At 55.1% G+C, this 25,047-nt stretch overlaps 7 protein-coding genes across 7 annotated transcripts; 1 reads left to right on the forward strand and 6 right to left on the reverse strand.

Moving 5' to 3' along the window:
• Positions 1–928: 928 nt before the first annotated feature.
• On the reverse strand, positions 929–1,147 carry PHYSODRAFT_446320 (hypothetical protein; the record flags this gene model as incomplete). The annotated part of the gene is made up of 1 exon (XM_009521701.1): positions 929–1,147. A coding segment is annotated over one exon (219 nt), but the record flags the coding sequence as incomplete, so codon positions are not given.
• A 4,306-nt stretch (positions 1,148–5,453) lies between these two features.
• On the forward strand, positions 5,454–10,178 carry PHYSODRAFT_353995 (hypothetical protein). Its single transcript, XM_009521702.1, has 2 exons — positions 5,454–5,495; positions 5,561–10,178. The coding sequence occupies exon 2, from the start codon at positions 7,284–7,286 to the stop codon at positions 8,712–8,714; it is 1,431 nt and encodes a 476-aa protein (XP_009519997.1). The 5' UTR covers positions 5,454–5,495; positions 5,561–7,283; the 3' UTR covers positions 8,715–10,178.
• Positions 10,092–13,547, reverse strand: PHYSODRAFT_359322 (hypothetical protein; the record flags this gene model as incomplete). Its single annotated transcript, XM_009521703.1, has 4 exons — positions 10,092–12,522; positions 12,605–12,726; positions 12,904–13,123; positions 13,273–13,547. 4 exons carry the CDS (start codon positions 13,545–13,547, stop codon positions 10,209–10,211), a joined length of 2,931 nt encoding a protein of 976 aa, XP_009519998.1. The 3' UTR covers positions 10,092–10,208.
• A 560-nt stretch (positions 13,548–14,107) lies between these two features.
• Positions 14,108–15,671, reverse strand: PHYSODRAFT_311566 (hypothetical protein; the record flags this gene model as incomplete). Its single annotated transcript, XM_009521704.1, has 3 exons — positions 14,108–14,905; positions 15,106–15,348; positions 15,651–15,671. 3 exons carry the CDS (start codon positions 15,669–15,671, stop codon positions 14,108–14,110), a joined length of 1,062 nt encoding a protein of 353 aa, XP_009519999.1.
• A 4,280-nt stretch (positions 15,672–19,951) lies between these two features.
• On the reverse strand, positions 19,952–20,467 carry PHYSODRAFT_375237 (hypothetical protein; the record flags this gene model as incomplete). The annotated part of the gene is made up of 2 exons (XM_009521705.1): positions 19,952–20,163; positions 20,236–20,467. Coding segments are annotated over 2 exons (444 nt in total), but the record flags the coding sequence as incomplete, so codon positions are not given.
• A 402-nt stretch (positions 20,468–20,869) lies between these two features.
• On the reverse strand, positions 20,870–21,037 carry PHYSODRAFT_433900 (hypothetical protein; the record flags this gene model as incomplete). The annotated part of the gene is made up of 1 exon (XM_009521706.1): positions 20,870–21,037. A coding segment is annotated over one exon (168 nt), but the record flags the coding sequence as incomplete, so codon positions are not given.
• Positions 21,038–23,308: 2,271 nt separating this feature from the next.
• On the reverse strand, positions 23,309–23,749 carry PHYSODRAFT_375184 (hypothetical protein; the record flags this gene model as incomplete). The annotated part of the gene is made up of 1 exon (XM_009521707.1): positions 23,309–23,749. A coding segment is annotated over one exon (441 nt), but the record flags the coding sequence as incomplete, so codon positions are not given.
• Positions 23,750–25,047: the final 1,298 nt, after the last annotated feature.

Here is a 25,047-nt window from a genome sequence, read left to right on the forward strand (position 1 = left end):
ACTGCACATCGTGGCAGTATCATTTCACTGGACAGGTCCAATGCAGAGTCATCTTCACCCTCAATGTCCTCCTCCTCGCCGTTTGTAACTTTGTCCCAAACATTTTCATGGGTTTCACCATCGCTCTCCTCAGTGGTTTCAATCGGATCTGCCATCTCCTCTACCGTGCAAGCTTGAATAGTGCACTCTTCCGCAACTGGATCAAGCTCCAACAACTTTCCAAGACCGACTTCGGAGTATTTGAAGGTTCGAGCCCAAAACCTCGGGCAACGCTTCATATCGAAACCCAGCGAGCCCGTACCACGATGGCCGCCTGTGGCCGAGCGATCATACTCGTAAAGTATGTCGCTCACTCGGCCAGCAAGTGCGGCGAAAGCTTTCTCCATTGATCCAGTCCGGTCCGCCAAAAGCTGCAGGGATCCGCCATTATACTCGACAATCTCAGTTTTGTGTCTGGTATTCCGCCGTCTGACACAAGGCCAGCAACAAGCTCCCTTGGAGTCGACCAGCCTCGGTCCTGACGTACCCAGGCTTTCACTTTTGTCGCTGCTCGAACGAATTGCGCTTCCAGGAGCGACTTCCCATCCTCCGCTTCAGTCTGCAGAAATCGTGAGACCTCGATTCCATAGGAAAACCCGAGCAGCGGAAGCAAGACCGATACAAATGCGTTCTGGTAAGCGGGGATATTGTCACTGCGAATCACAATGCGCTTGATGTGGGGCAGATCGCGCTTGATGTCAATCACCACAGCTTCCACCAACGCTGCTACAGTGTGCTTCGCTTCTCCGTCGACTGAGTTTGATACGTAGTGGTAGTAGAGCTTGTGCTCTGAAATGCTAGTCCCATCGGGGTCGCTTGCGTCTGCGTCAGCTTTCCAAAACTGAACCATCGCGCCATGCCACTTCATGTTGCTTTCATCCTCAGGCTCACCGATCTTCTCACCAAAACTCAGTGGTTCAGCGTTCAGCTTGAAGTCAATAGTGACGACAGCTTCGTTCAAGCCTTCGTCTTGCATCGCTTGCTTCTTCAAGGTATCAAGCATCTTGGATACAGCTCGCTGCTGATTTACAACTCGCAGACGATGACCCATGTAGAGCTCAAGCTTCTCGAAGCAGTCGCGAACAACAGACAGAGCGTTCGAGTTAGCGCCTTCCGCTTCAGCAATTTCTCGATATGGGTTAAAAGGGTTTGCATTCCCTGGCAAGGGCCACAGCAAGCTGCTTTGGTACTGGACGCGTCAACCACAGCCAACCCGAACTGAGGTTGGTGACGAGGGCAGCTCACCAGAGATCCATCAGAGAAGCACCCATGTTCGAGCCAGCGTCGAAGTGTATCGAGACAGGGGCGCAGTTCCGCACTGTCGTCGGGGAGAAAGTCCGCGATAATCTTCGTCAAGGCATTAAAGTTGTCGTCTAACAGCAGTCCGCGCACTTTGGTTCGTGTTTCATCCTCTCCGTGCGTAAGAGCACGACACAAACGGTAAAACGATGAGAGGGGTATGTGAGACTCATCGCCACAACCTTGTACGTATTTCTCCCACATGAAGCTCATGAACTGTTTCCGCGAGAAGGCTGGTACCTCACGATACTTCTCATCCAGCACAATCCGTTTGGTCTCCCCCAGCTCGTAAACCACATTGCCACACGACAAAATGGAGTTGATCGCACTAGTAGCCACATTCTGGTCGAACCGCTCTCTCGAATGCACTTCCGTTTGCAGCACTCCCCCGCTCGTGAGCTTCTCGAAGTCCTCCTTTCCGCTCGTACAGGCGTTCTTGCCGATATGAAACCCCGGCACTTGATCCTCCATGCGACACATCTCACTCCACTTGAAGAATTTGCACAACATCGCACGAACCGTTCGTCTCTCAACAGAATTCCGCTTGGTAGCAACCACTGCAGCAGCCAGCGGACGGAAGATATCCGATGTGCCCTTACACAAATGTCTTCCTTCGGGGCAATTTTACGCACAAACGCAGCGACTGAAGCATCCGCAGCCTCATCTCCACAAATCGACATCGCCACTTTCTTCAAAACTTTCTCGTAAACTTTGAAAATGGCAGACTTCATCTTGGAATTGTCCTCCGTGGCTTTCCACGTGTTGGAGGACTCCCGGTCTTGGTGATTGCCATTGTTTTTGGCGAAATAGGTGATCGCCCGCTCATCTTCCCCCAAGAATCGAAGGATCTCTTGGATCGACGGCAGCTTGCCCTCCCCTTCCTCGTCTTCTTCTTGGTAGGTTTTATTCAACGCTGCAGCTCGACGAGATCGTCCATCCAGCCTCGAATTGGCATCGGAGCGGTCGGTATCTCCTCCGCTTAAGGCTGGGGCTGCAGTTTTCGCTGGTTTCTTGGGTTTGGACTGTTTGGGCCTCCCAAGCCCGCGTTTGAGCTTCTTGGCGACGGGGATTCCATCGTGGTTGCAGGCGCAGCGACTACAGAGGAGACACGAGGTACAGCGGCTCCTCTTGCAGCTGCAGGTGATTGGGGGAGGTGATGCGGGGGCGCTAGGGACCTCCTCGGGGGAAGGCATCTGGTTTTGTGTACATCACAAGTTGAAGTGAACGGGCCAATAGGAAAGACGTGCCGGTGTTGAGTGGCATCGGGTCTCCAACGGCGTGGAGGTTTTGACGTCCAAGCAGGCGGTGAGTGCGACGGCACTCAAACTGTTCGCATCTAAGTGTATATATCGTCTCCAAGGGCTTGTGCATCTCGCACGGCGGGGCCAGACGCTGTTTGCCAAAGGATCTGTGAAGCATGCCGTGTCAAGTGGCGGGTGCTTTGACTCGAAGCACCTTCGAGCATGGCGGGGGTATGACATACCCGTATCCAAGCTGCACTAAAGTGCACGTGCTCGTGGCAAATGCAATGTTCGCGGGGCAGGAACCAAGTGTAAGCACGTGCGCTGTGTCAAGCATGTCGTCGCCAAGGGTTTATGAGTCGCCCACAGGAGCCATGGGAATAGATCACATCCAGGTTGTGCCTTAACAAGCATGAATCGGAGAACTGCGTTGAAATTATACGTGTCGTATCCTAGCGACATGCTCGACGACAGCAGCCACAAAGGAAACCATTTTTGTAGTAGCTTTTTTTGCAGACTCACCGCAAATAATCGAGCGCCTAGAAAAGCATTCAACGACACCGACGGCGCAACATCAAGCTGCAGGATCGGCGAACTTTTCATAAGATTTTTTTGCTGCTACGGATGACGAGATGAATGCTCATTCTAGGCCGTTCGCGTTCGACTTACTCGATGAATACGATGTATCGTACGAGGTGCAAAATCAGAAAGCGGTCGTAGTTAAGATAAGCGTCCTTGAATACAAAATCAGTGGCAAGTGAAATCTATGGGACCTAGTCGTGTGGAAGCGGAGGTTTACAAATAGTTGTGTCAAATCGCATGAACGAGGCAGTGACCGGGACGTAGAATGTTACTGTTACATAGCTTCGTCGTGGCAGCCAACCGTTTAGATTAATTTGTCGTCCAAAACCAGCAGTCCCAGCTCCATGGTAAAAGATCCATTTCCACCACCTCAGTCGACAAGCGCTGCATCCATTCGCGGCTGGATACTCAACGCCACTCGTCCTGGGATGGAGCAAGTCACGCACCTGATCGCCGCGGCACAATTTTCGGCGCTTGACTACCAGGTTTCAGAAGACGGGTCGGAGGCCCCTGACGGCTTGCCTCCAGTGTGACGGGCGTAGCTAGCTGCCGCCGTGCCCAAAATTCCCTCCACGGTCTCCACTGACCTGTACAAGTAGCCATCACGTCAGACTGAGTCAGCCTGATACATCTGGCTCTCCCAGTGCCTGTTTTCACCAATCAGCGCGGCGCGTACCCACGGGGCTCGCTGGCTCCCTGTACCTTCGTGCAACCTCTCTCCCAGCAGTTCCGCATTCTCCGCCCGGCCCACTCGCGAGAATGCGCCCCGTACCGGTGCTCCTCTGGGCGTCGCTGCTGGGCGGCGCCTCGGCGGCCTCGTCCTCCTCGTCGTCCTCCTCCGTCTCGTGGTGCTCCAACTCGAGCGCCAGCGCCGTGCTCACGTACTGCGGCAGCTCGTGTTCCACGGGCGACCCGTGCGTGCAGTACTCGGCGTCCTCCAGCTGCAGCGAGGCCTCGCGCAACGACTGCGTCAAGCACAGCTCCTCGTGCACGTACCAGTGCCTGGACGCCTACAACTCGGTGGCCAAGAAGTTCACGGTCTTCGTCAAGGAGCCCGAGTCCTCGGACGCCTGGACCTCGAGCGCCAGCGGCAGCTCCGCCGCGGCCTTCCCCAGCGCCGAGATCGGCACGGTCTCGGGCGTCGAGTACGCCGAGGCCACTAGGAATATGTATGTGCCGGCCTCTTGTTGATTTTTTTTCGAAGCTTTTGGGTGGAGGAGTGATGGTCGCTCATGTTCTTGCAGTCAGATCACGGGCTTCGACGACACGAACGTGCAGAAGGGGTCGCTCAAGTCCGTGAGCTTTGATGAAGACACGTTCTCCACGGCGACGGTGCTGGAGCAGCTGTGAGTGGGATCCTCTGTGGCTGATGCTCTTGAGTGTGAGGGCTGACTGTTTTGGTGGTCGCAGGATCTTGACCAATTTGGATCTCGGGTCGCTGCCCACCGGCTTCTTGCCGACCACAATCTCCCTACTGTACGTGGGCCGCTCGAGGGTTTCGCGTCGACTAGTTGAACGATGAGCTGACTGACGTGGGTATCTCGTTGCTGTAGAACCATGGAGAACTGCAACTTGGCCAGCTTGCCGACGCAGCTAGGCAACCTTGCCAGCAAGAACCTGGTGACGCTGTGAGTGTGCTGTGTAGTGGGGGTATTATTATCGCAGAGTGAGGCCTCTAACTTGACTTTTGTGTGTTTCGGCGGCAGCAACCTGAACAAGAACACTATGACCAGCATCACGGACTCGGACTCCTCGGTCACTGAAACGCTGCAGAGCTTGACGACACTGTGCGTATAATTATTTTCACTTATAGTTACCGGGGATCTGGAAACTGATATTTTTTGTTGGTGCTGCAGGAATCTGACGGACAACTCGATCGCCACTTTTGATGTGACGCTTCCATCCGTTACCACACTGTAAGCGATATTTTGCTTTCTTTCACTGATCAACTCTTCAAACATATTTAACTTATGTCGATGTTATGGCTATCAGAGACCTGTCGGACAACAAGCTGACGGAGTTCCCCTCAGTCATCTTCAACATGACCAATCTCAACGTCCTGTACGTAGTAATATGTAGCCTTCCTTATCGTATGACATTGGAGAAAACTAATTATCTTTCTTTGCATGCGACCCTTACGTTGAAGAAACATCGCTGGCAACAGTATCAGTAGTCTGACGGTGACCTCGTCACAGTACAGCTTTTTGAGGAAACTGTCATCGGAGAGCACGCTGGATATCACCACCAGTGGATGTACTACCGGAACTGCAACCGATGTGCTCGACTCGGTGGTTTGCGTATCAGATGAAGCATCTTCATCGAGCGGATCCGGAGGTACTTATGGTTTTGCCAGGACTAGATATTGCTGGAATCTTTTCTAACGACTTGTGCTTGTCCAGGATCCTCATCTAGTAGCAGCACCTTGATCATTGTTATCGTTGTGCTGGCCGTGGTTGTGGTTCTTGGTGTTGGAGGATTCTTCTTCTATCGCCGCCGCGTGAAAAACCGCGGATTTTATCTCTCGAACACGCCCGATATGGTGGGAGTGGCTACGCCTCATTCGGCCAACAACACCCCAGCGCGCAACAGGGCTGGAAGCCGTGGACGCGCTTCTTCGCAGCAACGACCGCCTACTGCTGGCAGTCGCACTCCCCGCAGCTCTATCCCGAACCTTTTCCAGTTGGCAGGTCTTTCAGATTATGGTAAGAAAATGTCCGACGCTCAACCTCGTCGGAGCAGCGTGCAATCCACTTTTCCCGTTGGAGCCGATGGTCATCGGTCCAGAAGCTCCATTATCAGTGGCAACGTGGTTCAAATTCCTAGCGAAGAGATCAACTACACGCGGAAAATCGCCAAGGGCGCATTTGGCGAAGTGTGGCTGGCGTTGCACGGCAAGGACCTTGTAGCTGTCAAGAAGTTGATCACAGTCGAGGGAACGAGCGTTCAGGACTTCGTCTCCGAGCTGAACCTCTTGGCCTCGCTGTCGCACCGGTGCATCCTTACCCTCATTGGCGCTTGCTGGGATGAGGACCTGACCGATATCCAAATCGTCTTAGAATACATGGATTCGGGCGACCTGCTCTCGGTTCTTCGGAAAAACCCGCCGTCCGTACTAACGTGGGAGAACGGCAAGGCCGCGTACTGCGTCCAGGTTTGCGAGGCGGTTTACTACCTGCACAGCTTACAGCCGGCGCTGATTCATCGCGACATTAAATCGCGCAATATTCTCGTGGATTCGCAGAAGGGCGCAAAGCTGTCCGACTTCGGCGAGAGTCGCGAGCGTACAGTGGCGCGAACGATGACGGCTGGTGTTGGTACGGCGCGCTGGGTGGCCCCTGAAATCATCCTTGGCGAGGACTACAGCGAACTGGCCGATATTTACTCGCTGGGTGTTTTGCTCACGGAAATGGACACGCACCAGATTCCGTACCAGACTCTGGGACTCGAGGAGTCGATGATCGTGCAGCAGGTTGCTGTAGGAAAGCTGCGGCCCAAGGTGTCGGATACCTGTCCCGAGATCATCCGTCGCCTGACTCACGAGTGTCTCCAGTACGATCCCAGTTTGCGACCGTCGACGGCACGTGTCCTTCAAACGCTTATGGCTTCTTCGCTCGTTCGTCGGCCGTCAGTCAGTCTGGCGGCCGATTAGAGATTGAGTTCTCGGCGCTCCACTTTCAAGAACGCGACGGCATGCTGGTCATCAGCTCTGGCTAGCAGTCCGTACTGTATCCCGCCTGTGTCAGGTTCGGTGGATAAAATACTTTCCCCTCATGGTTTTGTTTTGCCTCCCAAACTGATGCAATTGAAAATCGCTCAAATTAGCGCGAGGGGGTCTTATCGTGTCTGCCTGTCTTTTTAGCTATGCCTGGTCCTGGTCCATATTTGCAGGAATCACCACCATGAATCGCCGATCCAGCTCAACCTCTTCGTTGGCACGCCCGCCTGACTTCACGAAAACCGTGCCGTTTGTACCGCGCGAGGTGTTTCGACTGGTGCTGCGCCTGGAGGCTCAGAAGGCCCTCGATGTCAACGTTGCTGCATTGGAGCAGCGCTTCCGCGTCCCGTCAGGATACGCAGACGACGACTCGCTCAATGCGCGTGGTGAGGTGAAGCAGCCTAAAAATGTACGCATGCCTTTCTGTTGCCTGGTTTTGCCATGTGCAGGGCTCATTCCTTTCAATACGTTTGCAGTTCGTGCCGGGGCCTGGGACCTACGAAGTCCCGGAGCAGTGGCCTGTTCGAGATGTGACGGCTACTCCGACGGCAGCATTTCTGTCGCGGACTATGAGAGGGTCGTTCTCACCTTCTCGGCGAGCAGCGTCTGCTTATCCTAGCTCACCAACGAGACAAGCCGTGATCGATCATTACACCAGCGCTTCAGGAGATAAAGCATCGCGACCCCATACTGCTTACCCTGAACTACCATCTCCTGTAAAAACATCCAAGTCTCCACGTAGCCGTCTCCGGCTTCCTGGTTCATCAAGTCGTCGAGATCTCGTGATTCAGATTCCAGAGCAGCAGCAAGACATTGATCTTCAGCCTGCCGAGAACGATACGTCTGCGAGCACCAGCTACTCGTCATTGAACCCTCAAAACGTATCTGCATTTTCCAAGGTTGGTCGAGAACCTGTGATCGACAAAGAGGTGGCTCCTGCTGTTGGGACCTACGATATCAAGCGACTTTGGGACTCGTCCACTCCTCGAACAACATTGGGGGCGCCTTCTCCTGCGCTCTTCGGTGCCTCGAAGGAAAAGCGTGTTGTTATCTGGCGTCCAGCACTAACTCCTGCGTCGTACAATGTGTCGACGTCCTGGGATTCCTCTCGCCACTATGCCAAGCAGAAGGACAAGGTTGTTCGCAGCGCAGCTAAACGAAGACTGCACAGCGCAAAACTCCACGCCCGGTCGATGTCGTCTCCAACTATTCGGCCATCCACAGCTGACGCTAATCTGCACAACGAACCAGCCACAGCGGACTCGGCCTCAACTGAGACGCCTGAAAATGATGATGACCCGTTCAGTTGGCTGCGCCAACGACCCAACGGAGAACATCGCGTTAACTTTCTCGCAGCGAAACATGGACTGGTCCACCACATCAGGTCTCCTACACGCCGAGCAACAGATAATCGGCATTCCACTGTAAGTCATAGCGACGAACCAACCACCCCAGGGTCACCGAGTTCCAGGCTCCTTCGGCAGCACAGTAACTTACAGGACGAAGATACTTCGGCGACAGAAACTCTTTATACAGCGAAGCCGAAAGACGTGCGTATCAAGGTAAGCTGTCGAATGCCAGGAGGTATGCTGATCTCTGCAAGTGTCTACTCGATGAAGAAACTGGGGCACTTCAAGTCTGCGATTTTGGTTCGTCAGAAGCGTTTCCAGACCGTGGAACAGTTTGATCTCTATCACGCAAGTGGGAGGAAGCTGACCGGACTCGAAGAGACATTGGCTTCCTGTGGTGTTCGTGATCGCTCAATGCTGCAGATTGTTCCAGCGGTGACGGTAGCATTGACGCCACAAGGAAACCAAATAACTTCCGAGCCAAAGTGATGCAACCAAAACTTGAGCGAAGGAACATACTTGCTGTGGTCTCCTTGAACAACAAAGCAAATGTGTGTGCTACTTGTTCCTACGAATGAAGTAGCTTTGGCTTGGAAGGTTCGAAAAATCCTTCCCCCGACTTGAGTGTGAGTCACACTCAAGTCACACTGTGTGACGTTGCCACTTACTCCGTCGAGCAGTATTTCCAGCCTTTGTGGCACCTTGAATTCTCGTCACATTCTGCCCAACGAAGCGAACAGGATCACTAACGTCGGTCCTCTCCGAGATTTCCCGGACTTAACTGCTCCAGATCATGATACCCACACACTATCCTCCCAGCGCGATACTCAACCAGCCGAGCACTAAGTGCGGCGGACCCGATCCCAATCACCTTAGCCGCAAACTTCGTGGTTTCAGTCGCCACCAACGCTTTCCCCACTTGCTCCCACATTTCTGTCTTCTGATCACCATCAAGAACGTCGCCCCAGCCTCTCGTTCCGTGGCAGTAAAGGCGATTTTGCTTGTTAGTTTCGGCGATCCCATCCCATTTCTTGTCTACTATCTCGGCTAATTTGCCCACGACAGCTCTCGATCCACCTCCCACGGCAGTCATCCTGTAGCAGTACCTCGACATTTCAAGCTGATCACCTCGATCCCACTCGGACATCAACAGTTTCCAAGCTGCTTGAAACAGCTCGCGGTATTGAAATCGAGCTCGAATGTCACGATACATACTTAATGCGTGCAGACGCCAACAGATCGTACAGACTGCGAATCCGTTCATCTGAGGGTGTCCACGAGGCGCTCTTCTTTGACCGAAAATACAATAAGCTTGGCTCTTTCCCTCGCTTCCTCTTTTTGAGCGGTCCCCCTTGAGCCGTGCTTGGCTCAGATGTCGCTGTGGGCGGGCCGACATTCCTTGCTCTGGTCGGTAACCTGGGTTGGTTTCTTTCCGCCCCCCCTCTTCATCGTTTGGCCCTGTCGTGTGGTGACAGCAGTCGCTCTGCTCACTACTGGCCTTCAATTTCATTTCGACAGCCTCCCGCAGTCGCTTACCACCGTCAGTGGAGATCAAGTCCCGGTAGGTCTGGATCATCATCACTTGTATCTACCTCCCGTCATGAACAGCTCCCATGCCTTGAGAAACCGAATTTTGCCCTTAGGCCCGCCTCGAAAGAGAAGTCGAACGTCGCTGTAGATTTTTCGAGTTAATCCGAGTCGCTCATACAATTCGAGGAACGGAATTGGCTGCTTGTTTTCCCCAGCGTCTTGCGAGTGCCCTGCCGCTGCGGTTCTCCACTGATCTGAAAATCACACCGCGGTGAAAACTCAACTGTCTCGAGTTTCTCGGAAACCGTATTACCTTTCCCACGTGGCTCTACTGGTAAAGTAAAGAAGAAGTGTTGCTCATTTATCTGTTGAGTGCGCTGGATAGAGGTCTATGGCTATCGAGTGCTTTGTATACAGTCCATTCGAAAGTCGTCAACTTACTCGGCATGAAATCTAATCCACAGTGACAGCCTTGGCCAAGTTACGCGGCACGTCCGGGTTGATGCCCTTGCGCACAGCAAGCTCGTAAGCGATAAGTTGCAGAGGAATAGTGGCAAGCAGAGCCGTCATGGGGCCGTTCGTCGGGATGGGGATGACCTCGTCGGCGATGTTCTCGCACATCGACGGGTTGTCCGTGATAACGATAGTGTGAGCGCCTCGAGCACGCACAGACTCTGCTGCGGTCTTCATGAACGCCGCGTGCTCGTCATCCAGCACGATGAGGATGATCGGTGTAGCGCCGAACTTGCCGTTGTTCTCACCTTCAATAAGAGCAAAGGGGCCGTGCTTGAGAGCACCGCCAGGGTAGCCCTCAGCGTGCAGGTACGTGATCTCTTTGATTTTCAGTGCGCCTTCGTAGGCGATGGGCTCGCCATATCCCCTACCCAGCACAAAGAGATGTTCAGCGGACAGCAGCTTGTCGGCGATCTTCGCGCATTGCTCACGCGAGCGGAGAGCCATTCCAATCGCGATGGGGAGTCGGTGCATGCTCTGGATCAGCTCCGCCATCTTGGAGCGGTTGCCGTCCGGCCGGTTCTGCGCAAACCACGAAGCGATAAGACCCATGACCGTAACCTGCGTCACGAAAGCCTTGGTACTAGCCACGGCGTTCTCACGACCAGCGTTCAGGTAGACGCCACACTTCGTTGTACGCGCAATCAGAGATCCGACCGAGTTCACAACCGAAAAAGTCGGCACTTCCAGCTGCAGCTCCTCCGCGGTCTTGAGCACGCGGTGGACATCCTTGGTCTCGCCCGACTGGGAAACTACCAGCAGACCACCCTCCTTCTTCGCGAACCTGTCAATAGTGCACTCCGATGCGTCTTCCGTGGCAACACTGTCGAACGCGTTAAGGGACCGCATCAGCTTCGCACCGTACTTACTCGCGTACAGTGAGGTGCCGCACGCAGCAATAAGCAAGTGCTTGATGCGCAGCATGCGCTCCTTCTCGGAGTCCAGACCACCCAGGTACACGTGGTCGTCCGACACGCGACCGCCGTAACCCAGCGACGCCGCCACCGCCTTTGGCTGCTCCATGATCTCCCGCAGTGTCCAGTGCGGGTACGGAGCGGGCGACAGCCGGACCTTCACGTCCGGCGCCACCGCCAGTCTGCTGGTCGGGAACCTCTGCAAGAATCCTTCCTCCTTACCGTCATCGTTGGGGTTCAGCTCCGCCGAGTCGCTCTTGATCACCGCCACCTCTCCGTCCTTGAGCGAGATGAACCTCTTGGCATAGCGACTGAACGCCGTGGTCTCGGACGCCACGTACATCTCATTAGACCCGTAGCCAATGCACAGCGGCGAGCCGTTGCGCGCGATCACGATCTTGCCCGGGTCGTCGCGCGCCATGACGCAGAGGCCCCAGGTGCCCTCGAGCTTCTTCAACGCGAGGCGCACGGCCGTGAGCAGGTCGGCGCCCTCGCCCATCAAGTGGCCGATGAGCTGCGCCGCCACCTCCGTGTCCGTCTGCGAGGAGAAGACCACGCCCTCGTCCAGCAGCTCCTGCTTGACCTCGTAGTAGTTGGTGAACGTGCCGTTGTGCACGAGCGAGACGCGGCCGTGCATGTCCGTGTGCGGGTGCGAGTTGCAGTCCGTCTTGGCGCCGTGCGTGGCCCAGCGCGTGTGCGCGATGCCCGTCGTGTTGCCGTCGTGCTTGCTCTTGGTCTCGCGCAGCAGGTGGATCGAGTCGGCCGTGCCCACGACGGACGCGAACTTGGTGGTGGTGATGGGGGCGGCCTCGCCCTCGGCGGCGTTGGGCTGCGTCGACATGCCGGCCGAGTCGTAGCCGCGGTTCTGCAGGATGGTCAGCCCCTCGATCAGGAAGTCGGCGGCGTTCTGCGTCTTGCCCACGACGCCCACGATACCGCAGCAGTCGGCCGAGCTCTTGTCCTGGAAGAGCGACGCGCCCGCGACGCCCAGCGCGCCGGCGGCCACGGCCAGCAGCCACGAGCTGCCGGGCTGGTCGTTGTTGGTGGTGGAGCTGCTGCTACCGCTGCTGTAGAGCGCTGTGGAGCGCGCGGAGCGGCGCAGAGGCTGCGGCGCACGCGCGCGGAGCAGCGGGGACAGCGAGCGGCGCAGCATGGAGGAGGAAGGCGAAGGTGAAGTGACGACTGAACTGGCGGCGCTCGGATCCAGGTGGAGAGACGCGATTGGCGCAAAATGGCGGTGCCAGCAAGAACCGCGGAAGAGTGACAGAAGGAACTCGGGAGAGTGACTATGAGCGGGCGTGCACTTCAACGTTGAAATGGGAGTGATGGTCACTGGTGGACTGCAACTACATGTAGCTAAGCAGCAGCGCGTCAACACCGGGTCGATAGCGAGTTCGAATTCAAGGTTTAAGCGAAGCTCACCTTGGGTCAGCATTCGCGAGGGCGTGAAGGCGTCGAGTGACTGGCGATGTTGCTGTCACCCTCCTCACGCGCGCTGATCGGCTCTGCTGTGCTTGAAGCACTTGCCTCTCGAGTGCACGTGTCTGTCACAGCCAGGAAACGCACAAGTGCTCAAACCGCCACGCCCGACGCAGAAACCCTTTGTCTTCATGCTCTTGTTGCACCCTGTGTACTTGCACTTATCTCGACCTCCGTGGGCAGCGCACAGTCCCTTGGCGTGCCAACTTTGACGCAACCTAGGTTGCATCTTCGCCTCCCACCGTGGGTACAGCATTTGCCTGCGCGTCTAGCCAGCTTGACGCAGCTCGGATAAGAGCACCTTGTACCCCCACCGTGTTCAAAGCACTTGCCTTGCCCCACAGCACAATCTCCAGGAATGCCAGCGTCGGCGCGAAAGCAAACGCTTTTTCCGTCGACCATCGAGGTCTCTCGGATCGGATGACCACGTCACTGGCCAGCATTTGTCTGTCGCCCCTTGTTCTGTTCCGAAGCCAGGGGCAAAGTGGAGTCGCTGGGCACGTCGGCTAGTTCCTCTCCGAAGTTGCTGAGGCCTCGCCCCGCTGCCAGGGGCATCGTGATCACCGTGGGCGCGTCCCCGCCGGCAAAAAAACGCGTTGTCTGTCACTGACCGCGGTCTCTGGGCTGCACCGACTGGTTCATCCTTGACGCGCTGATTCATCTGATTAGGTGGCTTGAGGCTGGAGTTAATGGTGAGTTGATGCATCTCGATTCTCGTGGACGCCCCCGACGCCGCGCCTTCACCGGAGACATGCGCGTTGGTTGCTGAAGCTGAGTTCTCCATCGCCTGAGATACGGAATCCGCGGCAACTTCAACTTTGGGCCTTGTTTTACCTCCGTTGAGTGACATCTTCAACTTACTACTCAAGTTGCGCAATGGCAACATTGTCGTCGGCAGCGTTGATAGCTCTCATAGGTTTCAATCTGCTTCTTGGTTCGACTCACCAGCCAGCACCATTTGTGTTTGCACATGCACGTATTGTACCCGAGCTTACAACACACGGAAGAGCAGGCGCTCACGACTGCTGCTTAACAATCAATCCGAGTCGAGTCCACACTCGAGTGCATACACGTCGATGGGTCTAGCGGAAGCGCACCAGCAATTCCCTGTTGATTGTGATTCTCCTCGGTGTTGGATTCTACGTCCCTGCCTTTTATTCATAAACGATCACCCTAGGGGAAGACATCGTTCTCATCAGTAGGTCTAAACAACATTTCCAAGGCATCGAGGTAAGTACGGCATAAATCTCTATTCATTCGCGTAGGAGGTTGCGCTCACGAACACAAGATTTTGCCGGAGCATCCAGCTTGGTCCGTCCATTTACGGGAGTTTCGTACTTGTGCACAAATACTCAGGTCTGCGTAGCGAGGTCAAGAGGATGAGTCGAACACCGGCATTCGACTTCGTTATGCGATGTTGTTGCAGGATCTCCACGCGTTGCGGATTCAAACGGGAGACTCAACGGCCTCGTACACCGGCGACTTCACGACGTCAGTGGGTAAACCCCCCACCACGGGAGACAAAACCACCGCGTCGCACTTGGTGTCGGCCACCGAATCGCGAGCTTCGACGCGTCCGCTTTGTCGGAACTTAATGCACAGCACCACTTGGATGAAGCTCAGCACCACGCCCATAGCATTCGGAGTGAGCACGAACATGTCGTTGGCGAGGATACCATACAACACCCAAAGCGATCCGTTCACGAGGTTCACGCAGCACATCGTGGCGGGGAGCGAGGCGGCCGACTTGGTCTGCAGCACGAGCTTCATCGTCCGGAGCGGCGACGCGTAGAGCGCGACGTTGATGATCACTGCGATGTATCCGACGATCTGCTCCTGGATATTGGACGAGAGCGGGATGACGTCCGTCTTGCAGAGCACCGCGAAGAGCAATACTATCAACGCCCAGCCGCCGGCGATCGCCCCCATTTTGTGCAGCGCGGGTCGGTCCGAAGTCCACCGGTAGAAGACGAGCGTGAACACGAGCGACGTGAGCGCCCCGAAGGCGTTGATGGACATGACGGGGAAGTAGGTGTCGCTGAGGAAGCCGTACATGGCCCACGTGTAGCAGTTGACGCCCAGCATCAGCACGGGCAGCACGCGGACCTCGCCCGTGCTCTGCTGCGTGTGGATCCTTCGGAAGTCCGGGAACGGCGAGAACAGCAGCACGATGGTCGTGACGGTCGCCGCGATGTTGGTGATGTCGAGCGCGAGCATCGTGTAGGCGGCGTCAGGGTCACGGAGCTAGAGGAAAAATGGTCGGGAGGGCTGCGATCACTGGAAGCGGGTGATCTTCAGGGACTATGCGTGAGCATCGCGAGCAGACTGAAGCGAGGGCCATTCGTTTCCTGCTCATCTCACCTCACTGGCGACTTTCACTGTGTAGCTCCCGTTTACATTGCTGGTCGCGACGATAGATTCGCGCCGGCAGCGGGGGGCTTTACCTTATCGCTGCACGTCGGTGCCGGCGCGCTTCCCGATGTCCCTTCGTTGGCGCTGGACATCAGCCGTATGTGCGCTGAGCTGAGGCTGACGCGAGGCACGTCCCGCAACGCATCTCCAGGGCCCGCATAGCGGTTTGGCTCGGACCAACTTTGGGCAAACTTTGGCGCGTGGGTGACGTAGGCGTTGGGGACGTTCTCGAGGCAGATGAGGACAGTCGCACACGTTGAGTGTGCGGCGCTCGACTGTATCGCTTGAAGTTGCCGGGACGACCACACGACGCGCGTGCACGAGCAGGGCTCGGCTTCAAGCGCGGCAGGCTGCGACTTAGTCACAAGCAGCAAGAGGCTGCAATTCAATGCAGACGGTGGACTTGAAGCTAGCGGCTCGGAACTGCGTGCAATGCTACGTCGACATCTCCTGTCCACACCAACCTCAACGTCCTTCAGTCGTTGGCGGAAACCATGAAGCCGACGTAAGGAGTCCTCAACTTGATCTTGTATAATACATGTGTAATTTACAGAGTACATAACGGCATATGACGCACCATCGTGACGTCGCCCCACATGACTGGCGGCGGAAAGCGATAACGTTTAACCCTTTCGCGAATTACTTGAATTTGTATAGTATACTAGATCAATTGTAGCAAAACTAAAACGGGCCATTCTGGCACCCACCCTTGAGGGGTGGTTTCTCCGCAAACTATAGAACGGTCCAGATTGGCACGTTTTGGAAGGATGCAATGATTGGCTGAAACCCAATAATTGACCGAACAATTCGTCTATTGGCTAACAGCGCTTGGTGTTATTTGTAATTATGTGAAAGATAGGCTGGCCTGTTTGCTGCAGATAGTCTCGGACTGCAGCGACGCGAAGGAGGCGTCCACTGCTCGGGCATTCGGTGGACGATGTTTGTGGGCTTCCGAAGGGCAGCAGAAGGAAGATGTTGACCGTCACCCGCATCTGTGCGCCGTCAAAGCGTTTGCATAACCGGAGCTCGCCACCGCGCCCACTTCCCCACGCCGGAGATCCACTGATTAGTCTGGAACGAGGTCAGCGGCGGCACGCTCGGGGAGCACCATTGGGTTGGACACAGCGACGCCATGAAGATCATGTCAACTACCAAGTTCAGGCCTGCGTACCAAAACCCAATCGAGTCGGTTGTATGTTGGCGCGCACCAGTACATGCCGTGCATGTGGACCGGGAACTCCGTCTGCGTCGCTGAGCTGCATCGAGCTTCGTGCTGAAAACCAGTCCTGGGTGTACAGCCGACGGCAACGTCACGTCTTCCTTCCCAAACCCACCTGCAGCCTCGCAGCAAAACTCATGAAGCCCATGCTGTCTGCCGCTCTACTGGTAGCAACAGGGCTGGTATACTCCAGCATCCACGTAGCTGAGTTGTTACCTTTGGACTGCGGGTGTTCTCGATACCCTTGATCAGCTGGGCGCGGGCTTCTGGCGTGTGGTCTATCAGCTGAAGTCGATTTGTTCGCGCAGTTGAAAGTCGTTGGAGTAGACGCAGACGTCGTGGTGGCCTTCTTCAGACATCCTTCATTTTAGATGCATCCGCTAGATACCGGTGCACACATCTTGATTTCAGTATCGAAACAAAACATGGGAAACTATCTTCAACTGAGTATTCAAATTATGGCCTGAATGGATCGGCGTTGGCTTTCGTGCCGCAGTGACAAGAAGAGGCTGCACACCATAACGATTCTTCTGGCAGCAGGGATCGTAAAGCATGGAGGGTTTTATTCAGCAGCGTGTTCAAGCGGGTGATGAACAGCCTCCACCCCTTGCTGGAGCAGGAACTCAAGCAACGGACACAAGACAAGAACCGCGCTTCCAGCAGGTCCTGAGTGATAGCCGTGGTCAGACTCAGCATGAAGCTTTGGCAAGGATTCAACCGTCGAATTATCGTTCGAGTGAAGCGCAAGCGCTGACGGAGCCTCGGCGAGGACGTGGGTCAACTATACAGCACAAACAGCAGAAGGCACCTTCTAAACGCAAGGTTTCATCTCCAGCGCGAAAGAAGCAGCCTCGCAAGCGACAGCGGAGCTTAGCATCAGCGATGGAGAGTACGACGCCCAGTGGAGCTGGCGGTGCGGTTGGCAGTAGTGCAATGATCGGCCATACTACATCGGACGCTACTGTTGCCCCTCCTGTCGTGACGGAGACTAGTAGTACGCGCGATTCAGCTTCGCCCACTGCCGCAGCAATGCCTCAGCTGTTTGTCGAGAAGCTTGTGGCGTACTCGCCTGCCAAAGAGTCCTGGCTATCAGGCCGAATATTCGAAGATGCAGGAAGTGCTTACATTGTTGGCCGAGTCTCTAGGTTTACAAGAAGAAAGCGCTGTTTCAGATTCATTGGGTTGACACACAGTTCCAGAAGGCCGATAAGTGGATAAGCATGAGTGTCGTTCAGCGTGGCATGGAGAACTATAAAAATGTGATGGCATCGCCGTCTAAGCCGGCCTGGAAGTCCCTTTGTCAACCAGACAGCACCGAATCTGGTATTGTTGAGGACGACAGCGATTTGGAAGAAGTGGAGGAGCGTTTCGAGCGATATGATCCAGAGGTAATTCTTCCATCTTCATTGCCCGAAGTCGAAAGTATCACCAACATGAAGTTCGATCCTACTGCACAGATCAATGGTCCTTCAGACTTATACCAGCATCCGGATGGCAATGTCAAGACGAGAGTTCGCCCTCATTTCCGCCATTTGTTTGAACATTCGGCATCGTCGAGTATCTTTGCCTATATTCCTGTCTACTACTGGGTTGAAGTTCTGCACCAGACGAACAAGGCGATGCGTGCGCATGAGTTGGAGAAGAAGCTCAGCACCAACAAACCGTTCGCCCTACAAGAATTGATTACTTTCCTTGGAATTCTTTTCTTTATGAAACTGGTGGTCAAGGGCGAATACGCCAATTATTGGGGAAGGCAAATAGAAGATTGCATCGTGGGGGGCAACCACACAGGTCTGGATAAGGTGATGGCACTGAGCCGCTTCAAGCTGTTGCGCCAGCATTTCTGTTTCAGGCACGTGCCAAAAGCTGCTCGTGCAGCGAGTGCTGATAGCGGCTCAAGTACCGCGGTGGCTAGTAGTGGGGATACAGCTGAGACTCGCGCCGATCCTGATGCTATTGATATTGACGAGCTGTTGTCGGAAGATGCTACGACGACGAGTAGCTCAACGCAACCTACTGAAAATTCTTCCGTTCCTACCTCGACATCGAATTCTCAACAAGCTTCGCGACGATCTCAGAATATTGCTACTGCGCCGGCCCCACCGCAGCCAGTGGACCCTGTCAGGAGAATTCGCCCGCTTCTGAATATGCTGAAAATCACAGAAGGGAAATACGTAGAGGTCGGAAGAGATGTCTCGCTGGATGAGGCGAGCGTCGCCTCCAAAACCAAGTACGGGCGGAGATTGATAATGTTCAACCCCATGAAGCCTGGTGGTAAATACCACTTTCGAGTTTACACCCTTTGTTGTGCCACTACGTGGATAGCCATCAACTTTCGAGTGCACTGTGCGAGCGACCTATCCGATCGGCTGCAAGGCGTTGTATCTAAGGAGACAATCGAAGCACTAAGACAAGAACTGGACGAGTTATCAACTGTCCGAAGCCAGGTTATGGAAGTGGTGAGGCCACTTTATCATACCAATCGCGTGATAAATGCCGACAACTACTACATGTCCGTGCAACTTTTGGCTGCTCTGCGAGTGAAGGGCCTTTTTGGGAGAGGGACTATACGTGGGAATAGCCTGCATTTTCCGCATCATGTCGTTTTGAAGAAGAAGGAGTGTCGTCGCGGGCAGTATCTCCAAGCTGTTTCAGTGGCGCATGAGATGGTTGCTGTGGCGTGGTATGATAGTGCGGTGGTGAAGGTGGTGTCGAACGCAGACAAGTCTTCGGAAACGGCCTTAACAAGGAGAGTCGGCAGTCAACTGCAGCCATTCCCTGCTCCACTGTGTGTGTCAGAGTACAACACCAATATGCAAGGTGTTGATAGGCTGGACCAACTACGTGAACGGTTCTCTTTGGCCGACGGTCACACTTTCAAGAAATGGTATAAGAAGCTGGGGATGGCTTTTGTGGATATTGCCAGAGTCAATGCCTACATGACCAGAAAGTTGACTATTGACGTGACGAGAGATCGTGATCCGCACCGTTCATTTGTTGCAGAGCTCGCGGAGGAGCTAATTTCAGGGAAATGGATGGAGGCACCTAGTGACAGAAGAATGTTCTACTCCGCCCGAGGAGAGTCTGGGGTTGCGGCCGCAGTGGAGGCTTCTGCTATGTGGCATTGTGGGGGCGTGGAACCTTCAACCATGTCCAACCCTCAAAAATCGTGCGTTGCTCTCAACTCGAAGCAGATTTTTGGAGACAAGAAGCGGAGAAGGCATTGTGTGGTATGTCGATGGGAAGATCGGTTTCCAACAGTTGTCACCGACCACTGTACGCTCCACGGCGTGAGCCTCTGTCAAATTGTCCATACAACTACTGCGAAGCCATACTTCTGCCAACAGCCCACTTGGACTTGTTGGGAGTAGTACCACAAATTTTACTTGCGCGAAAACCTATTCTCAGCCAAAGGAAACCAAAGGAAGACGTCCAATTTGTTCATTCAGCGTCGTCGAGCCGAAACAGGTCCAACAAGATCAACGCAAGATGAACAGTCTGTAAATGTATAATGAAATCAAGATGAATGCTTATATTTTCAGGCTGAGAACACGTACAGCTCGGTCTTTTCTGTATAGAGATAAACTGTTGCTGGTTTTGATGACCAGCTCACCAACACTTCGACTGATGTTTGCAGCTTCCAGCGAGAAGCTGTTTGTGCACGTGGGACTGTGCCGTGGGCAAATCTCACTTGTGAAGGCAACAATCCACGCGTCCGTCATGTATACAAGCTCACTTGTGATATGATTTGTGGTAGAAGGCTCAAAGCGCAAGTTGTTGGCAAAGACGATTGTTGCGCTGGAGAAAGGGTATATCATCGACAGCTCAATTCGCTCCACATCTTCAGCATACACCTCCACGTTTTGTAGACCTGGCCATTGCACTACATGCTCAACCAGTATCCCATTACAGCGGTCAACCAAATCACGTCGAACTTCAATACCAATGCTCGCGCGAACTGATGTCGAAAGAACAAACTGAGTCACCACATTGCCAACACCAGAGCCGATATCCATAAACACATCGCCAGCCCCAATAGTTCTAACCCGTTGTATTGCCGCAATAATGGCTGCAATCCCACTGGGCAGTAGCTCACCAGCATTCAAATGGGGCGCGCACGAAGGATAGATGACTTCTTGACGAGCTACACAGCTAAACATTGAGACCACAGCTTGCGTTGCAGCCGTAGTCGTCAGGTGCTCTGGTATAAACGAACGCAAACGCTTTTGACGGCGCTCTTCAGCCCCAGGACAAAAACCAACCACATCACCACCTGTCTCCACCAACGTTACTCCTCCACACCCTGAATCCGATGTCACCGACGATGTATCTGGCGCTAGATGGTGGAGTGAATCGCCGCGTGAAGATCCTCGTGCTTGATCTAACGCTAAATCGCGAGAGCTGCGATCATCTTGCTGCTTTGGCGCGTCCGCTTGACCTGCTGTAGTCTGGGTGAGCCGAAGTGGGCCAGTATGGCTCTTGTTGCTTTCTTGCTGATGCTGGAGATCGTTTTTCCGTCTAGGCTGGCGGATACGGAGTGTGTGTCCGCTTCGGCGGCCTCGTGTAGCTCGAACAGGAGTGTAAAACGAACGCGGGAACTTGGCCAAGTCGGTTCCAAACGTGCGCTTCAGCGAAGATACTCTTTGGGCAAGCTCCGCAGGAGTTCGGCCCCAACGCTTCATCTTTTGCGCGACGTCCTTCCATGCGATTCTTCCTGTTCCGCGGTCAGCATATTCACGACCAACTGCTTGTCCTCCTCCTCTAAGAATGTTGTGCCCGGCATTCTTCACGGGAGCCCCAAGGGCCGTATGAGTATGGATTTCAGTATGCAAACTTGTGAGCGAGAACATCTGCACATATTTTCGTTTGAGTATGGAATCTTCTGATGGTTCAACGTCACCAGATGCCTATATTTGTAATTTTTGAAAATGAAACGATGAGGTGTGTGCAGGGATTGGCTGTAATTGAACGCAGTAGTCCAGCGAGGGTCGAAGAGTGGTAGCAAAACCAAAACGGGCCATTTTGGCTCGATTGGACGCGATCTCCGATGCAACACTTGGGATGGCATCCAAACGTGCCATTTTGGCCCGGTTTGCCGCGAAAGGGTTAACCCTTTTTAATAAGATTTCTATTGACTTGCAAGACTAGCTATGGTTTGAGTGAGTGATGCTGGTGTTGCGTGAGATCGACTCACACAGAGCAAAGCAGAACCGTCGCGGCGGAATCGCCGTGGAATCGCTTCACGGTGAAACGAGAATGGGATGGTCCGCAAACATGTATTAGTCGTACGGTGGTAGAGCGATAAGAACTGTGGTAATGTAGCTAGCGCCAACCTCCCTGCCCCACCCATTACAGGTCGTCAGCCAGCCGTCATCGATTGCAGACCTCTGCACCTAGGTAGCGGGTTAGCCGCGGTGGCATCAGCACGAGGCAGTTCTCACAGTGGTCAACCAGACAGCTACTGGCCGCCACCTCATGACGGATAGAGATGACTGGGAGGAAGCGTTATCGGCACCGACGGTCGGGTAGCCCCGCCGGCTGCTCCCCGCAACTAGCCCGGTTACATGCAACGGACGCAGGTGTCCTTCACCCGTAGGTACACGTGGACCCTTTGTCCCTCGGTCGAGGCGCTCCGCCACAACCCCCGTGGTCTCTCTCCACGGTCCCGTCGCTCTACTTGTCCACTGCCCTCATCATGTGCGAGCTCTACCTCAGCTTACCTCTCCCTTACTGCTCGACTCCTCGCCGACGCCCTCCGCCGCAGTACGAAGGTCAGCAACCCGTGCTTCCGGCGCAGATCAATGTATTAGTCTCAACTCGCTGCACGTCCCGCAACAAATCTTAACTGAGGGTCGAGTCGACACGGCCGCCGCTCGCCTCCCTCCTATCTACCGTATCCCCTCCGTCGCCTATACTAACTCTAGCTACAGCGCCCTTCCTATCCTACTTGGACCTCTCCCCCTTCTTGTCGACTCGACACTTCTTGTCCTCACGTTCGCTCCGCTGGCGTCGCCTCGCCTCCTGGCATGCTTCCACCTTGACTCGCCTTCACACGTCGTCCCTCCTGCGATCTTCGGCAGTCACGCTGCTTCAACTTCAATCGCCCACTTCCAGCGTTGGTCGGTGGCTCCAGCCCGCTGACTTTCCCCTGCACCGGCCGCATCTAGCCGTACATCGTCGTCACCGACACCGCCATGGTGTGCCACATCACGTCCGTCGTCAACTCCTGCACGTCCAGCAGCTCGGACACGCGGCTGTTGGCCGTGTGACGGGCCACACAACTACACGCCATCACCGGCTGGAAGATCGCCCTCGATCTTTCCGGCATCGAGCAGCGTCTCGAACTCGTCCGCCGTGAGCCACTTCCTGCCTGTCGGTCCGCCCGGCCTGACACCGTACTCCACCTCGTGCTCCAGCACGTAGCGACCAGCCCTGTTCCGCACACGCCGCCTTGCCCTCTCCACGATGTGTCCTGCCGTAGCCACTTGCAGGAGCTCCGGCATTGGTGCTGGTCGTGCTCGTCGTCCTTGTCCACGCAGCATCTGCACCTCGCCGCCTTCTTGCGTCGTGGCTGCTGCCGCTGCTTGACCTTCACGCGCCGCTTGCCGGCCGAGCCACCGTGCTTCGCGCGCTTCATTCGCTTCCTGCTGGCGCCGGCGCTTGAGCGCGTCCTCGCCCCCAGTTTCTGCATCTGCTTCCGCTCGTCGTTTCCGCTGCTTGTTGCGTAGTGATGGTGTTGCTCTGTCTCTCGCAGCACCAGATCTCGACGCTCGTGCATCCGTCGCCGCTATTCCTGGCGTCTGAGCGGGCATCTCCGCCACCACAACGTCCTCGGTGGAGGCGTTACGCGACCGCTCAACGGCCACGCTACCACTCGTCCTCTCATCCATCACTGTCGCCATCCCATCCGCCGTCGGCATCTGGTCCGCCGTGGCCACGGTGGCTTCCTCGCCGCCCCGCACCATTGCCTCCTCGTTCTGGTCGGGCTCCTCTGCGTCTGACCCCACGTCGTTGTCCTCCTCCGCCATCTCCCTCAGTATGCGTTCTGCCACACTGCCGAGCGAGTCACTCGGGCAGTGGCAGGAAACCAGGAAACTGCAGTGCACGATCAGGTGCTCGCCCGTGTCTTCTCGCTCCACCTTCCAGTTGTCGAAGCCCGCGTCGACAACGATGCGTGCCGGCCCCAGCCACTGATGCGTCAACTTTGTAAGTCCTTTTCCGCGTGGTGGGCGCAGCACCCACACGCGATCACCAACATCAAACTCGGCGTGCTGACGCACACGCCTGTCGTAGTACTTGGCTCGTCGGCGCTGGTCTATCGCGAGCGCCGCCTTCGTCGCCTCCGTTGCTCTCTGCATGCTGTCCACCAACGCCCGATGGTAGTCGGCGAACGGCCCGACTTGCGTTACCCCGCTGCTCCTCAGCAGCTCGTTCGGTGCCCTCAGGCGCCGCCCCATCATCAGCTCATTGGGGCTGAAGCCCGTGCCAGAATGGCGTGCCCTATTGTATGCGTAGGTGGCGCACGGAAGCCAGCGGTCTCAGTCGTTCTGTGCTTCCGTGACGAACAGCGCCACCATGTCCTTCCAGGTTCTGTGGAAGCGCTCTACGAGTCCAAGGAGCGCTGGTCGGTAAGGCACCGGTGTCACTTGACGCGCCTGCAGTGCGCTTACCAACGCCTCGACGATCGCTCCGTTCAGCTCGGGCGCTCCTTCCATCACAATCTCCCGCATAGGCCCGTAGACCAGAATCAACTTGTCCATGATGAACTGGGCTATGTCCTTGGTAGTGTGGCTCGGCACCGCCACTGCTACTGCATATCTCGTACTGTAGTCCACTGCCGCCACGACATAGCGGTTTCCGCCTTCAGTCCCTGGCAAAGGCCCAGCCACATCCAGGGCCCATCTGTCACCTACATCGCCCACCCCTTGGCTGCGTAGCGGAGGTATCACCTCCTTTGCTTTCGACTTCCTCGTGCCACAGTCACAGCACGACCTGACCCAGCGTCTGATGTGAGCCCTCATGTCCGGCCACCGATATTTCGCTGCGATTCTTGCGTACGTCGGCGGCACCCGGAGATGGCACGCAAAGATAGAGTCGTGATTCTCTCGCAGTACGTCGGCCCATAGTGCCGCTGGCAACACAACGCGCAGACTGCCGTCGTCCTCGCGAATGTGCACCAACTCGCCGACACCACGACATCTCGTCCAGTGTAACAGGGTTACACGCACAAGTGGCTACAGTCACTTGTTACTCTAACAGATACGACGTCTGTTAGAGGTTCGAAAGACTTTCTCGACCTTGGTGTAGACACACCAAAGGCTACATACATTTACGACCACCACGACGGGTGGTCCATAGAGACTTAGGATTCCTATTGGCTGAGAGCAGCATCTCTTAGCCAATGAGCGACATGCATAGCATTGGAATTGTGCCAACCAGCCGTTGGCAGATTCCTATCTTAGAATATTACATTTAGAGGAAGTCAGAAACATAAAACAAAAATAGCAGTTCTCATTTTAACCCAAAAACATTATTTGGATCGTTTATTTAGATTAATCTATACTCGGAGGCCCGAGTATAATTAACTCTAATTTAAACTAAGCTACGCTTCCTCACATACACGCGCACACGTGTAAGCTAAAGTAGTGAGCCAAAGTAGGCCCACTACACCTGGTAGCACTTTGTAGTCCGTCCAACGACCGACTACCTGAGTTCGTACGTCATCGCACGAACGCGGAGCTGAGAACCTTCCCAT

This window comes from Phytophthora sojae (assembly GCF_000149755.1).
Source record: "Phytophthora sojae unplaced genomic scaffold PHYSOscaffold_2, whole genome shotgun sequence".
NCBI classification, from domain to species: domain Eukaryota; phylum Oomycota; class Peronosporomycetes; order Peronosporales; family Peronosporaceae; genus Phytophthora; species Phytophthora sojae.

What these genes read in the sequence shown, in the direction of transcription:
- PHYSODRAFT_353995 (XM_009521702.1), top strand. Translation starts at nt 7,284, where the DNA reads ATGTACGCATGCCTTTCTGTTGCCTGGTTTTGCCATGTGCAGGGCTCA.